Source organism: Ischnura elegans, chromosome 3 (assembly GCF_921293095.1).
Source record: "Ischnura elegans chromosome 3, ioIscEleg1.1, whole genome shotgun sequence".
In the NCBI taxonomy this organism is placed as follows: domain Eukaryota; kingdom Metazoa; phylum Arthropoda; class Insecta; order Odonata; family Coenagrionidae; genus Ischnura; species Ischnura elegans.
In genome coordinates this window covers 69,379,251-69,392,552 of record NC_060248.1, presented here as the reverse complement: position 1 = coordinate 69,392,552, position 13,302 = coordinate 69,379,251, and the positions used below count along the sequence as shown (strand labels likewise).

The 13,302-nt window shown below is 40.9% G+C and overlaps 1 protein-coding gene across 1 annotated transcript in view; it reads right to left on the bottom strand.

Annotated features, from left to right (window-relative positions):
* The window catches only part of LOC124155201 (transcription factor COE1-A), a 245,334-nt gene that overhangs the window by 46,431 nt on the left and 185,601 nt on the right, over window positions 1-13,302 (bottom strand). Inside the window, exon 10 of the mRNA XM_046528919.1 lies at window positions 2,382-2,463. Within this exon, the coding sequence (XP_046384875.1) occupies window positions 2,382-2,463 (82 nt within the window). The remainder of the gene's footprint in view (window positions 1-2,381; window positions 2,464-13,302) is intronic.

Here is a 13,302-nt window from a genome sequence, read left to right as displayed (position 1 = left end):
AACCAGCTGCCTCCTGGCAAATAGTTTGAATTAAAATCTCTCTCAGACAAATGAATGTGATATAGAATGAAAGCATTGAATCTCAATCAGCTTGAACGAAATAAAAACCCATGACACCAGTACATACGCAAACATTTCACAAATATATGGTCGGTTTGCACTCATTCAACTTTTAGACTGACGTTGAGCAACTCCATTCTCACCGATAAGATCAACTTGAGGCAAAACGCGCGGCCGAGTACAGAGAGAGCCACGGAAGCCGAAGAGCCACACTTCAGCATATAAAATGACCATCTAAAATTCTCATAATAAACTCCCCCATCATCGATTTTTTCCAAAATTATCTCGGGCGCATGCGTACGGGGGAAGGTCGGGCCAAAAAGAAAACAGAAAAGGGGAAACCCCGGTGAAAATAAAGGAAAATAAACCAAGGAGGGTGAGGCGGGAGAAGACGAGAGAAGAGGGGTGTGGGGATCCGATGAAGAGAGTAGGTGAATCGCTTTCGCGGTCGCCGTTTGCCATTCCCGGCCGGAGGGGAGGGAGTCTTGGGGCCTCAAGCAGGCTCCGACGAGACTGCGCGTCTCATAAATAATTCTTTATTCTAAGATTTAACGATCAGTCCAGTGACACATATAGTAAATTATGACGGCAGGTTTACAACACAGCTGCTCAATCTCTACTTCAAACAAATACTTTCACGTTAGGTTTAAAATATAGCGAAATGATTTAGAATACCACGTAGGAGTTTCTTTATGAACACCACAATATGGAAAAATAAATTGATGTACTTGTGCGACTATTTTATTTACATCGTGAATTGTATGGTCAATACACCATAATTCAGTTTTTTGCCAAATTATATTGCCATATTTTATTCGTAGCTCAGTTTTTTTTTGCACGAAAGCAAAGAATGCACTTAAAATCATTTTAAGAATGAATTTCATGAAATAATATAATTTATTAAAACCAGAGAGGATAGCACGATAGCATATTAGGATAGAGAATGCTTAGAAACGAAGGCAGTGTTTCCTCACAAACCTTTCACGTTTCTTTCTCATACACCGGTGTAGAAAAGTACGCAAAAAGATATTGCCACTTCTTCAATAAGGAAAGGGTGCGGGTGTGGATGAGAGGAGACTAGAGAAGGCAAAATATGGGGAGAGTTTGCGACCAAAGGAGAAATGGATTGGTTGGATAAATGAGAGCATCACTGAAGTGACTAAGATACACAAACTTAGATTGTAGGAGTGAATCAGGAACTCATATACTGAAAAACCTTTAGCTGGTCCATTACGGCTGTTTAAATATTATACTATGTCCCAAAATGATGTCCCTTGAGAAGATTTGTCAATCTTTGTAACATAAAAAAAGTCACATGGACAAAAGTCGAGTGTATAAGGAGGCTGAGGAGCCACCGATGTGTTTTCACTGGCCAATAACTGATTAAAGAAATCGTAGAGTGAGAACTTTGTTCGAAATTGATGTCACTAATTTTTAGAGCGCACTGAAAAAATATTTTTCGCACAGCAGGGAGGAGTCATCTAAACTGGCATTGTATAAGTTCTACGCAGGATTCGAAGATCAAATATGAGCGGACAAGCAGATATTGCGGTATTTTTTTATGGCACTAGCATAACGGACGAATGACAAGGTATATTTTTCCGTTCAAATCCAGAAAAAGTAAACAACAAGCGGCAAATAAAATACCCCCATTCGTTTTTTAAAACATTGAAATTCCTTACACGAGATATTTTCCGAATTTCATTACATTATGATTGATTTCTTCAGCAGAACATGGTTTTTACTGATGAAGACTATGAGCCGTAGAACGCAAAAGTTTTACGGTTTAAGAAAATATTGGGAATCGATTTAAAAGTTTTGTAATATTAAAATACAAGTTAATGCTAAGCAAAAAATGATTACAATGACTCTGGGAAGAGATCCATAACAGAAATTGCACCAAAGTAACGCAGTACCAAAAAATAACTCTGGACTACGTGACATTTGAATTGCGAGTAACGAGCGAAAACACTCCTGATGAGTTCAAATGAGATAAAATATCTTACAAATATCCTAGCAACAAGTTAGATAGTTAATGTAATTAAAAAAATTAAAAGTAAAACATTAATTCTCTAAAATTAAATTCTAAGCTAAATAATGTTTGGGATAGTGTATTAGATAAACGGGTAAAATGATTATAAACAATTTTCTAGTAGAACAGAGAAAATTGTTTGAGGCTTAATCCGGTGGAATTCTAATTTACTGATTGATTAAATTCACCGGAATTTTTAGTGCAAAAGTTGCCGGCGAATTTTAATTTATTAATATTCTAATGGAGATATAAAGGCATGAATCTGAAAGGAGAATTGTGTAATGCTTACCTGGAATCGCCTCATATCCCTCGGGTTTCCCGCATTCTTGAGGCAGTTCTGGTTGCATTTGAGAAAGAATTTCAGGAAAAACCTGCAATGAAAGAATGAAGAAAAACATTAGTATAAGATAAAAGAAAATATTTAATGCATTGTATTCCCTCGAATATTCAATGATAAGCCGTTTAACGAGAAATAGTTCGGCAATTCGGAAGCGCACCGCAAAATTTACCGTAGTCAACACTAAATACCAATGGAGAAACATGATGGGATGGTCGAAACGATATATTCTAAAGTAAATATAGAAAGTTTGCTTTAAGAAAACGGATCGAAATACAGACATCTACGGCGCTTCTAGATCAGTGTATTCCTTCCTTTTTTCCAACCGCTGCATCGGAAACCAAAGAATTAAAAGGGGAACATTATTCACTACCCAATGCATTTACACTTGTTCAAGTTGGTCCGTATTCAGATTTTACATCAATGTTATCCCATTATACTGAACTAAAATTACGAAAATTGAAGAGCTCTTACATGTTAGTCTTAATTAATCAGCTTCAATCTTGCTTAAATTGGGCATTTTCCTGCAGTGGATTTTTCCAATAAGGACTAAAGGCAATATCCTCAGGTTTTTCCCACGCTTGCTCTCATCTATTTTACTTGGTATGAGTAACTTTCTTCACTTTGCATTTCTTAAACACTGCTACGTCTCTATTTTTATAATTTGACTGCTTTAATTTCAAGAGTAACTTGACCTATGTTTTCCTCTGCAAATATTTAATGAATGATGAAGGGTTAGATGGAAGATGGGACTTTTAAGTCCCAATCTCGCCCAATAAAGACGAATTATTAATACAATTATTATTTCATTGAATTTCCCGTTTGAATCATGAGATCAATGAGGGGCGTCCATTATTTACGTGAGGTGATGTTGGTAATTTTTGAACCCCCTCTCCACATTTAGTGAGATATCGTGAGATTTAGACCGACCCCTCCCTTTAATCTCACGTGATACAATTCAACATGCGTATTTTCAGTATGAATGCGTTATTCAATGCTTAATTGCGTTGGATTAACAGTATTTCACTCTATTTTTCCACTTTTACTTTCATCTCCCCACCAACAAATCCAAAGATAGCAAATTCGCTACCCCTCGAACCGCGCGAACCTATCATCGAAGCCGAAGTGACGAGACTGTGAGAGAAGCAAGTGAAGGGGGCATTTATTTCAAAATGGCGCCACGAATGTAGTGGGGGAATAAATTCCCCCCAAGTTATCGCGCGACCTGTTTCTGCAATCACCGCGCTTGAGTGCGAGGAGTGTCCGGTAACGCCTGAATTTAGAGCGCGGTCGGACCGATTTCTCCAGCCGCCCACTCCAATTTTCTCTCGCCTTTCTCCCCCCTCTCTCTCTCTCTCTTCCCACCCCCTCTCAAACCTCCCCTTCAATTCGAATGCGGCGGTGGAAGCCTAATTGGCTGTTGAATGGGAGAGAGAGAGAGGAGGGGGTGCGGGAAGGGGTTTTGAGCAGAAACCATTGAGATGAGAATGAGATTTCGCTTTTCATTTCTTCTTTTTTTGTCAGATTGAAGGGGCGAAAAGGGGGTCAAGTAAAGGAGGAACAAGCTGCGGGCTCAATTTCACGCATCCTTCTCTTTATACCACTCTTTAAAGTTGCCATTAAAGTGGTACAGATTGACCAAACAGGGGGTGGTGATCGACAAAGTGAAAGTTATCGAAATGCGGAGATTCCAAGGCAATTCTGGCGAAAGATCAGATGTTTTCGCTTTTTGGTGGCATACTTTCTATGGAAACGATCTTGAATTATTCCGTTGTATGCCTATAGGCACCTTTTCTACAATATTCCAAATTTATATTTTTAATTTAACACTATCATTCCATTCCTTTTTAAAGTTTGAGATCACCGATGAAAAAGACTGACTCCACAAAATGAAGACTTTTGCGCCTGCGGAAATTTATTTGAAATTACTGAGTATTTTTCCCAGATCAATGGATAGTCTACCGGTAAAATCGCCAAAAGAAGGCTTACCCAAAAACCACAAGAGAATAAAAGTAAACAATTCAATACGCATCGCTTACAAACTAAGTTGATGTCACAGAAAGAACAATGATGCGGAAAACCTCACGGTTTTGGGACCAAATTAAAATAGCATAATGTTAAAGTGTAGTTAAGTGACTATGGATTCTTAAAGAACCATTAGGGGGAAAAAATCGAATCATTGACGAAAAGCGATTCCAAACCTCCAGATAGCTATGTCGGTATATCAACTGATATTGGTATCCCATTCCTTCATTATGCATTACCTGTCATAAACTGATGTCAGAGTACGTGTGGAAGTATTTCTCCTGCAAATGTTTCATTCTTAGTGATCAAATTTAATAAAAATATCTTCAATTTATGAAAAGTTAAAGAAATTATACGTGAAATAGAATATAAGGCATAATATAGGAATTATTTAAAAGCACAATGGCCCAAAAAATGATGAATAACAGTTAAAAACGCTACGAACTTACTTAAAGAAAGAGAACTTAAGATGAAGTATGAACAGATGTGTCATAATGAAACAAATGGAAGGGATGAAAAATATTCAAAATATCACTATCCTAAGAATTAAATACAGACGCTATTGATGATAAATTCCAAAGTACTCAGTTGAAAGGTTTCTACGGAATTAGAGAAAATTAAAGGCAATTCAAAGAAATGTGGGACCCATTTAAATCCCAGGAACCAATCATGCCACTCTGGAAAGGGAATGCTCTGAAACGCGTGATATTGGAGCCTGCGACGTCAACTCGGCATTGGCGGCGGCGGCATTTCGTGTAGTGCATTGTTGTATAAAATCGGCGCTCCTATGGCAAGGAAAAAAATAATTAAACACTCCAATCACTTTAACGCCGTTTCGAGAATTCCTCGATCAAAATTTCATACCACTGTTTGATTGACTGCTGCCACCAGTGAAGCATTATTGGTCGCTCGCGAACACCGAACGGCTTTAGTTTCCATTTCATTTTCGGGGCAATATTGAAAGACAAAGTTGCATACCGGATATGAATTTTTGAAAAACTTTCGCGTTCCAGTAAGGGTGTGTGAAAGGGAGAAAAAAAGTATACTCCAGCGTTCACAGTTAGATAAAATTGAGTCTTGAGTATACTGCGCAATCTTGTTTTTTAATATTTAAAAAAAGATTTTACTAGAGCGAATAAATATATCATGTTGCGGGAACCTTTGATGTTAAGTAATACTTCACTTGTAATTGCTCTGCAAAATTGGTTTGCTTCTTTTTTTGCTCTGGAAAAAAGAAGTGGAGTTTTTACGCATTAATGCACCTTGGAATGTGAGTTGTAGACATCAAGTCCCATGTAATCATCATCCTCATTTCAATGGATGGATTACCACCCTTTTAATTTATTCAGAAAAGTTAATTACTACTCCAATATGTGCAGGCTATTAAGATTTAAGATCCATGTCGTGCCTAAGTAGGGCAGGCATCGAGAGAAAAAGAAGAATTACGTGGTATGGTGAAAATACGAACGGTAAACACTGCAAGGATAATAAAAAAAGCAGGACCATTATACATTGCTGATTCATTATTTGTGATTAAAGACCAATACTTTTAATCTCACTTGGTGGTTTTTTACCATTACCACTAAAATAGGTATGAAGCGGTAGGAAGAACAGTTTACGCCAATATTTCCACACAAAAAATCTATAAGAATTTACATTATTTACATTAAAGTATCCATTACTTCAATGGTAATATTTATCTGGCTATTTTCTTTCCTGATTTCATCACCAGCAATAATTCAATTTTAAAATAAATATTACCGGAAGCCGTTTGTGTGCTGTTTCGAGGAGAATCATTATGGTGAATCACGATACCAGTACCCACTTGGATTAATTCACCCCTTCTGCCCTTCGATCAATTCACATCCGAAGCACTTCCGTAAGGAGGATAAATCCTCTTCAACCAGTGACATCTGTCTACCGGGATGGATTCAAAAAAGCAAAGCAAACACGAGCCCACGCGACTCCGAACAGCCATAGAGAAGTGGAAAGTGGAGTCCTCTCCTAACTTCAATCGCCTCCATCCACCCGCTCCTTCTCCAAGTCGCGGAATAAAAGAACCGAGTGGGGAGGACCGCGGGGTGGGGAAGGAGGGGTTCGCTTCCCGGCATTCCGCGCGGGTACGCATTCACGCAGCCCAATTATCACGACAGTACGAACACTCCCACCCCGACTCCACGGCGAAAAAATATAATTCGAACCCTTATCCCCTCTCCAAACTAGACTCTAGAATTCCCCCGAACTGCCGACCACCCCCTTATAAAACCCTCCACTCCGGCACCCACAGTTCAAATATTTCCCTACCCATACTCCCTGGCACTCATCGGAAAGCGTGGGAGGGGGTGGGTAGGGGAGAGAGTATCGGGACCGATTGCGGAGTAGGAGGGACAACAATCCGGCCATATGTGACCGGGATGGGGCACCCAGTCTCCCCGCAACAGAGGGGGTGGGGGTTGCGGCCGTGTAGAAGGGTAGAGTGGGGTGGGAAGTCAGGGTGGGGGGGTTACCCCCGCCCGCGCTCCCGATCCACCCGCCTGGCTACCACCCGAACCCGCGGGCTATGCAATCGAACGTCCGGGCTGATTGGATTGCACTAAACTCGTATACGTGAATGAGAGGAGAGGTGGACGCCGCACCCCTGGAGCTATATGGAGTGGCCCCAGGCCCTCGGGGGGGTTGGAAGTCGTCGGGGGGTTCAGGCCTGTGGGAGGAGGTCGGAGTGTTGGTACCCTGAGGCTGAGGGAACGGGGGTTTATGGACATGCAGGGGGTACTGGCTGAGTAGGGGAAGAAAGCCAGGGAAAGAGGATCGCGTTGTATACGGTTAAGAAGACGTATTGGAGCCACGGGGTCTTCAGGCAAAAGCGGGGATTGCATCGTTCTACAAGGGGGTCTCGCCTTTTGTTCCCCACACATGTCTCTGTTTAACATTCATTACATGCTCGGGTTAACCAGATAAAATACGGGCCAAGCCGCTGCCACCCTCAAGGGGTTGGTGTGGTGGAGCTAGACTTGCGACTCAAAGCCCGGAGGCGAGAGGAAGTCAGATAGGGGCAATGGAGTTGACGGAGGGAGTTGGGAAGAGTGGCAGTTCTCGATGTAAACCCTTCAAAGGATTTCCTTCTTCTTCTTATCCTGGGAACTTGTGCGGGTCAGGGAGTGAGTCCGCGAGCCTTTCCATCGCCGGGTGCAGGAGAGAAGGCTGTCGCCCAGGGAGCAGTGGCTGACGGATTTCTCGCCGTGACCATTTTTATTCCTCGTGAATTCTACGACAGCGACATGGTGTGCCGGCGCGTGTTCTCGCATTCTGAGCGCAGAGGTTGGAGTGTGATGAAAATCGACTGACACTGGATTGTGGGAATACCATACTGTTTGTAGTGCCTAGAGGGAGACTATAGCGATTTTATTCTCGGCAAAGCATAGTCGTACGTAGATGTAAAATATCGGTAATTTTATAAAGAAATATGGAATACCAAAATTATAAATACGTTGGTATTTACAAAGTTTTTTTCAACTCACGCGATTACCATAAGCTTTCAAAGCGTGAAATAGTAAGAAGCAGCGATAAAAGGGGTAAACATTTGCTGATGAAGACAGTTTTCAAAGAGGCGGATCGCATTTACGAGGGACGTTTTTTGCTTAATCATTAACAGTCATGATGAAAAATTTTCATAATTTATTTAAAGGACTTTACAGAACAGCTTTTCTACTGGCTAATTCACAAAGAACTCCTTTGCTAGACATTGCCAAACCAAATTACTATTTACAATTGATAGATCTGAGACGTGAAAAACATATGGAATTCATTAGTTAAAAAAGAAAAGCGGTTGATCAAATTCCATCTGAGTTGAGTTGTTGCTGCTCACGAAAAATCAAAGTAATCCCTGAAATAATAGAACTGCTATCGGTCGGAAGAGGCATCAAATAGGTTTATATTATTAATTCTGAAAAGTGGATAGACGATACTGTGTGTTTCAAGACAATTTTTAAGCAGTTACGTTGTCACTAATAGAAATGGTATTTATAGTTATAATTACGAAAATATATTAGTCGTGCTTAAAGATTAACGAGAAAATTCATGAAATGAAGAGAGTCGTTGATAACAAGGCCCCGGGCATGTCATTTGGGGAAAAAATACAAAAACGTTCTATATGGAAAAATAACTGATGTACTTTTATCTGTTGCTAGTATTTGCGCTTCATGTAGAAAGAAATTCTAACGAAAGTTTGAGCACCGCAATCAATCAATTCAATCATTCAATAATTACTCCTATCTGAAGCGTTTTTCAGCTTTGTGGCACAAAACTTTGGAATAAATCGGGAAAAATCGTAATCAAAAAGTTGAATGACACTCAAAAGACAATGAATCTAAGAGTGGGTAGTTGGAGACATGGTGAAGATTGCAGCAGCCGAAAGAGGAAGATAAAAAGTCACGACGGGATCACACGATTGGCTGATGAGCTAAAGGGTGCGAGAAGAGAGGAGGAAAAAGAGAATATAGGTAGGGGAGCTAAGGAGGGCACAGAAGTGTATTAATTTCCTCCGAGTCTGGGCAGAGAAACAAAGCATCGGAGAGGGAATGAGGAGGAGGAGAGAACCCGAGGAGTATGGTGGGTGGGTGAGGATTAAAAGAACTAGATCTTCCATTAGCACGTTTCCTGAGAAGAGGTGAGGAGAGGGGAGGTTGGATGGGTGTTGTGTGGACGGCGCGCGGCGGAGAAAAGGTATCGGGGCTCGGGTAAAAGAAGAGGAGGCGGTGACAGGGAAAAGAGAGGCCGGGAGATAAATCTCGTCGCCATTGTATCCGCGCCACAAAAGGAGAACTCTTTTCCGAGTTGGGATAATAAAAGAAAATAAGAGCGAAGGAGATAGGGCTAGGAGACGTGGCTGAATTCTCCCTTTGCTCTTCTGCTAAGAATCCGTAAGGAATTGGTTCGTAGATGAATATATGCCATGAAGGAAAATAAGCGCAGGATGTGAGCGGCCGGAAAGAGGATAGATCAAAAGAAAAATGATGAATCAACAAATTAAAGCAGTCTCGAGATTTTTTCATCCTTCAACAGAGAGATATTGGTTGAATATGGGATTTAGTAGGAATATTTTCAATTACCATCAATACTATTAAAGAAAGATACTGATTCAGTTTTCTCAGGTCTAGAATAAACATTTGAGATGCATCTGGAAACAGAAATGTGTTCGAATGAGAGATATAACCAAGCATACTCATTATCAACACTCAGGGAAGCAATTAAATTAATATGTCTGTAATTCATGTGTTCGATACCAATGACAAAAAGCTTAAAACATGAGCCTAATCAGCTATGAATCATGCATGGCTAAGAGATGGATAATTAGCTGGATCAGCAAATATCTGGAAACTTGAGAATTTGAACTTAACTGTATATACTTGTAAAATACAAGTGTAAATATTTGCCCATTGATGGATACATATGCAAATATTTGGCCTTTATTCATAAATTATATCATCGTTCTACAATATTCTACTAACATTTACTTATCCTATGAAAAAGTTCTATGGACACTGTACCCCAGGAAGTAGCTAAGCAATCATATTAAGCGCTCTCGTACATAAAATTTCATATCTGCGAATTTTGATGAAAAATTGTCCATTAATATTAGCGCGGAGCTGCAACTTGCGAAGAGTGATGTCGAAATGTGAAATAATGCAGCTGAAAGAGGACTCATTACAGTGAAAATTGGTGATTTTTGGAAAGGTCTCTCTTAATTAATATCACCATTCTAATTATGTGCTGACGAACAGATTTCATTGTGTACATCATGGGTCAGTTAAATTAAAGTGGCGACCGTAAATAACGTTCACAATTAATTTGCCCCTTGTTCATCATCATTTGAAAAGTCGAGGACATAATTTTTGGTACCACTCGTCCCTCAGACTGTACAAAAAAATCAGTAAAAATACGAATTTAACTATAAAATATTCAGGATTATTTTCATCCACAAAAAATCTTGTCTTATGAGGCTCATTTCAGGCATTACATTGTAGAGCTTAAAATTAGAACTGATTAAATTTCTCTGAGAATTTAAATAAATATATACTCCATGGATACTATCATTAGAAAATAAAAAAACACGTTTAGCCAGAGCAAATTACTTATAATAATAAAATATCATCATTATTAAGACCACGCGCACAAATTGCTGATCGAGTTTTAGGCATGGTCTAATAATTCATAAACGAATGCGAAATTATGCGGGAAAAATAATAGGAACTCAGCATCATCGGTAAGGGCATAATTTACCAGTTAAAAATAATAATAAAGCCTTTGAGGTCTTATTTATTTTAATTATAGCTGGAAACTTAAAATCCCTTTCTAGCAAAATATCTATAAATACTACCTCAAATTGTGGCATCAAGTAGTCCCTGCCCCGAAAATAGGAGCTCCATTATCTAGGAAATCGACAGTGCTTACCCCACCTGAGAGACATGGTCTAAATTGGAACGCAATAAATACCGTAAGTTATGGTTAATGGAAATGGTTCATGGTCTTAAAATGAGAAAACTACATAGGAGTTAATTCGATGGGTCTCAACTGGTTATGCTGGCACTTTAACTATTCACTTATACATCGTCAGACCTTTAATTTACCTTTCCATGGATAATACATACAGATTTTGAACTGCAATATTGATGCATATAGATTTTTTATGGGGTGAAAATTATTAATTGCGAAGATAGATAAAATAAACTCACGATCAACCAAATTATTTCTTTAAAAACCCTGACGAACATAATGCTTAACTTTAAGAGATTAAAAATTTTGTAAGTAGAATGTATCAAAAATTTCCGTCAGAAAACTCAAATATATACTTAACAAATACTACAATGCTACAATGGCAGAAAAGAATTTCCTAAATATTGGACATGAATGAATGCAAAATCCCCGTAAAAGAACTGAACATAGATACGATTCTGGCAACGTTGGCAAAGCTAACATAAAATGGAGAGCAACGGTATGTTCAAAGCCTCTTCGTGGGCAAGGGCTACCTTCGAAGTGTCGACGTTTAACGGCTCCATACCGGAAGCTGTGAGCTGTCATTCAACGCAGTACACTCCCAAGATGAACTTCCGCGATCACCACGCTGCCTTGGTATTCCTTGGGGAGGGAAAACGATGGGATCCGCCGGCTCTAATGGGACTTCTCGGGGAAGGGGAAACTCTCGCGGAAGAAGGAACGGCATCGGAATGAGGCGAAAATTTGTCGGCTCAGCCGCGAAGGAGGAGAGAGCGGATTGGCACATGAGAGGGGGGAAGGAGAGATGAGGCAAATGCCACTTTAAAACAGACCCAATGACTCTCACTCGTCCGGCAAATTTCTTCCCTCTCCCGAGGTCGAATTTTAGCTCGAATGGGGTAGTGGTCATAAAGTGTAGAGTTCTCATCCAGGCTGCATGCGTTCGCATCCCGTGAAAGATAACTGCATGTTTAAAGATCGCGGTCTTTCCCGGCGAATACAACTGATAAACCCTAGAAGATTTTATAATTGTTGTTTGTTGCTGGTCTCGGTGGCGGCAGAGTAGTGCCCCTACCTGCTGATGGTTGCGTATTCAAATCCCAACTGGGTTTTGAATGAAAAAAAATCGTAGTGAGAATCACTTACTCCTCCGCTGTTTGTCAGCCTCTTGTGCGGCGGGATATCGTACGAGGCCGGAAAACGTTAAGGTCGTTTGTCCGAATCGTGATTGGTGCCATCACCAACATCCAGGGAATGGATGTATGTTTTTGTCCAAATGTAAATTGCATAAAAGAAAATGGTATTCCTATTTTATACCGCGAATAAAGACGACATAATAGCTATTTTTATGAGGTAACGAGCGCTAATAAATACCGGAATAAACGCCCTGGACCCAAAAATGTGTCAGCTAGGCGAAACGTTCTCCATCGGCATCCCTACGCTGGGCGCTACTATACTTCCCGACCTGAGACCTATCCATTCATCTCCTCTTCCTCCTCCCACCACCGACGATGCACCACCGCAATCGTCCTTGGCTCTCTCCTTGCTCTTCCTCTCTATCGCCTCATCGGTTATCCCCATCCTTCCTATCATCCTTCTCCTCCTTGCATTTTCCCTTTCTCCCTCACACTCCCTTCCCCGAGACTTTCTTCGGATCGTGGTAATGGAAGGCACATCAATTATGAATGCCCTTTGATAGCTCTTAGTAATTGATGAATCCTCATATGGGGTGGGGAAGGAGATGAGAGGAGGGTGGGGGAAATAAAGATATAGTGGGGGGAGAAGGGGTTCGCGTGCAATGCTTCGGTGTAGGGCAGGGGGGGGAGGGGGTGATGGTGAGCTTGGCGCGGCGCGGCGGAGGGCAAGGCAAGACTGCATAATTCATTGGAACCTCCCGAGAGATGGACTGGCGAGGAGGAGTGGGGAATTTGAGGAAAGGTCTTAGGGGGTTGGTGTGGGGAAGGAGTTATATATGGAGGGTGGGAAGGGTCCAGGCGGGGAATAAAGAGGGAAAGAGCCGGACTCGGGATTAGCGTGGGAGGGAGAGAACTTTTCCGTTTGTTCTCCCAGAAAAATTCTCCTTCCGGCTACTTCGTGCGCCGCCGGATATCGGGAGCTCAAGATGATGCTACTCCCTCCTGTCTCTCCCCTCCAATCTCTCGGCGGAGGGTTTCCCCCGGACAGAGTCGTCAGCGTTGTCTAACTTCCACTTTTTCTTCCTCTTCCATGATGGTAGGTTATACGCACCCCTCCATCGCGAAGGTTCGGCCATCTCCTTTCATTACCCTTCCCGAACCGGACGTAAACTTACATTTGCATAGAACTATCTTATGTTTATATTTCTTCTTCATGGAAT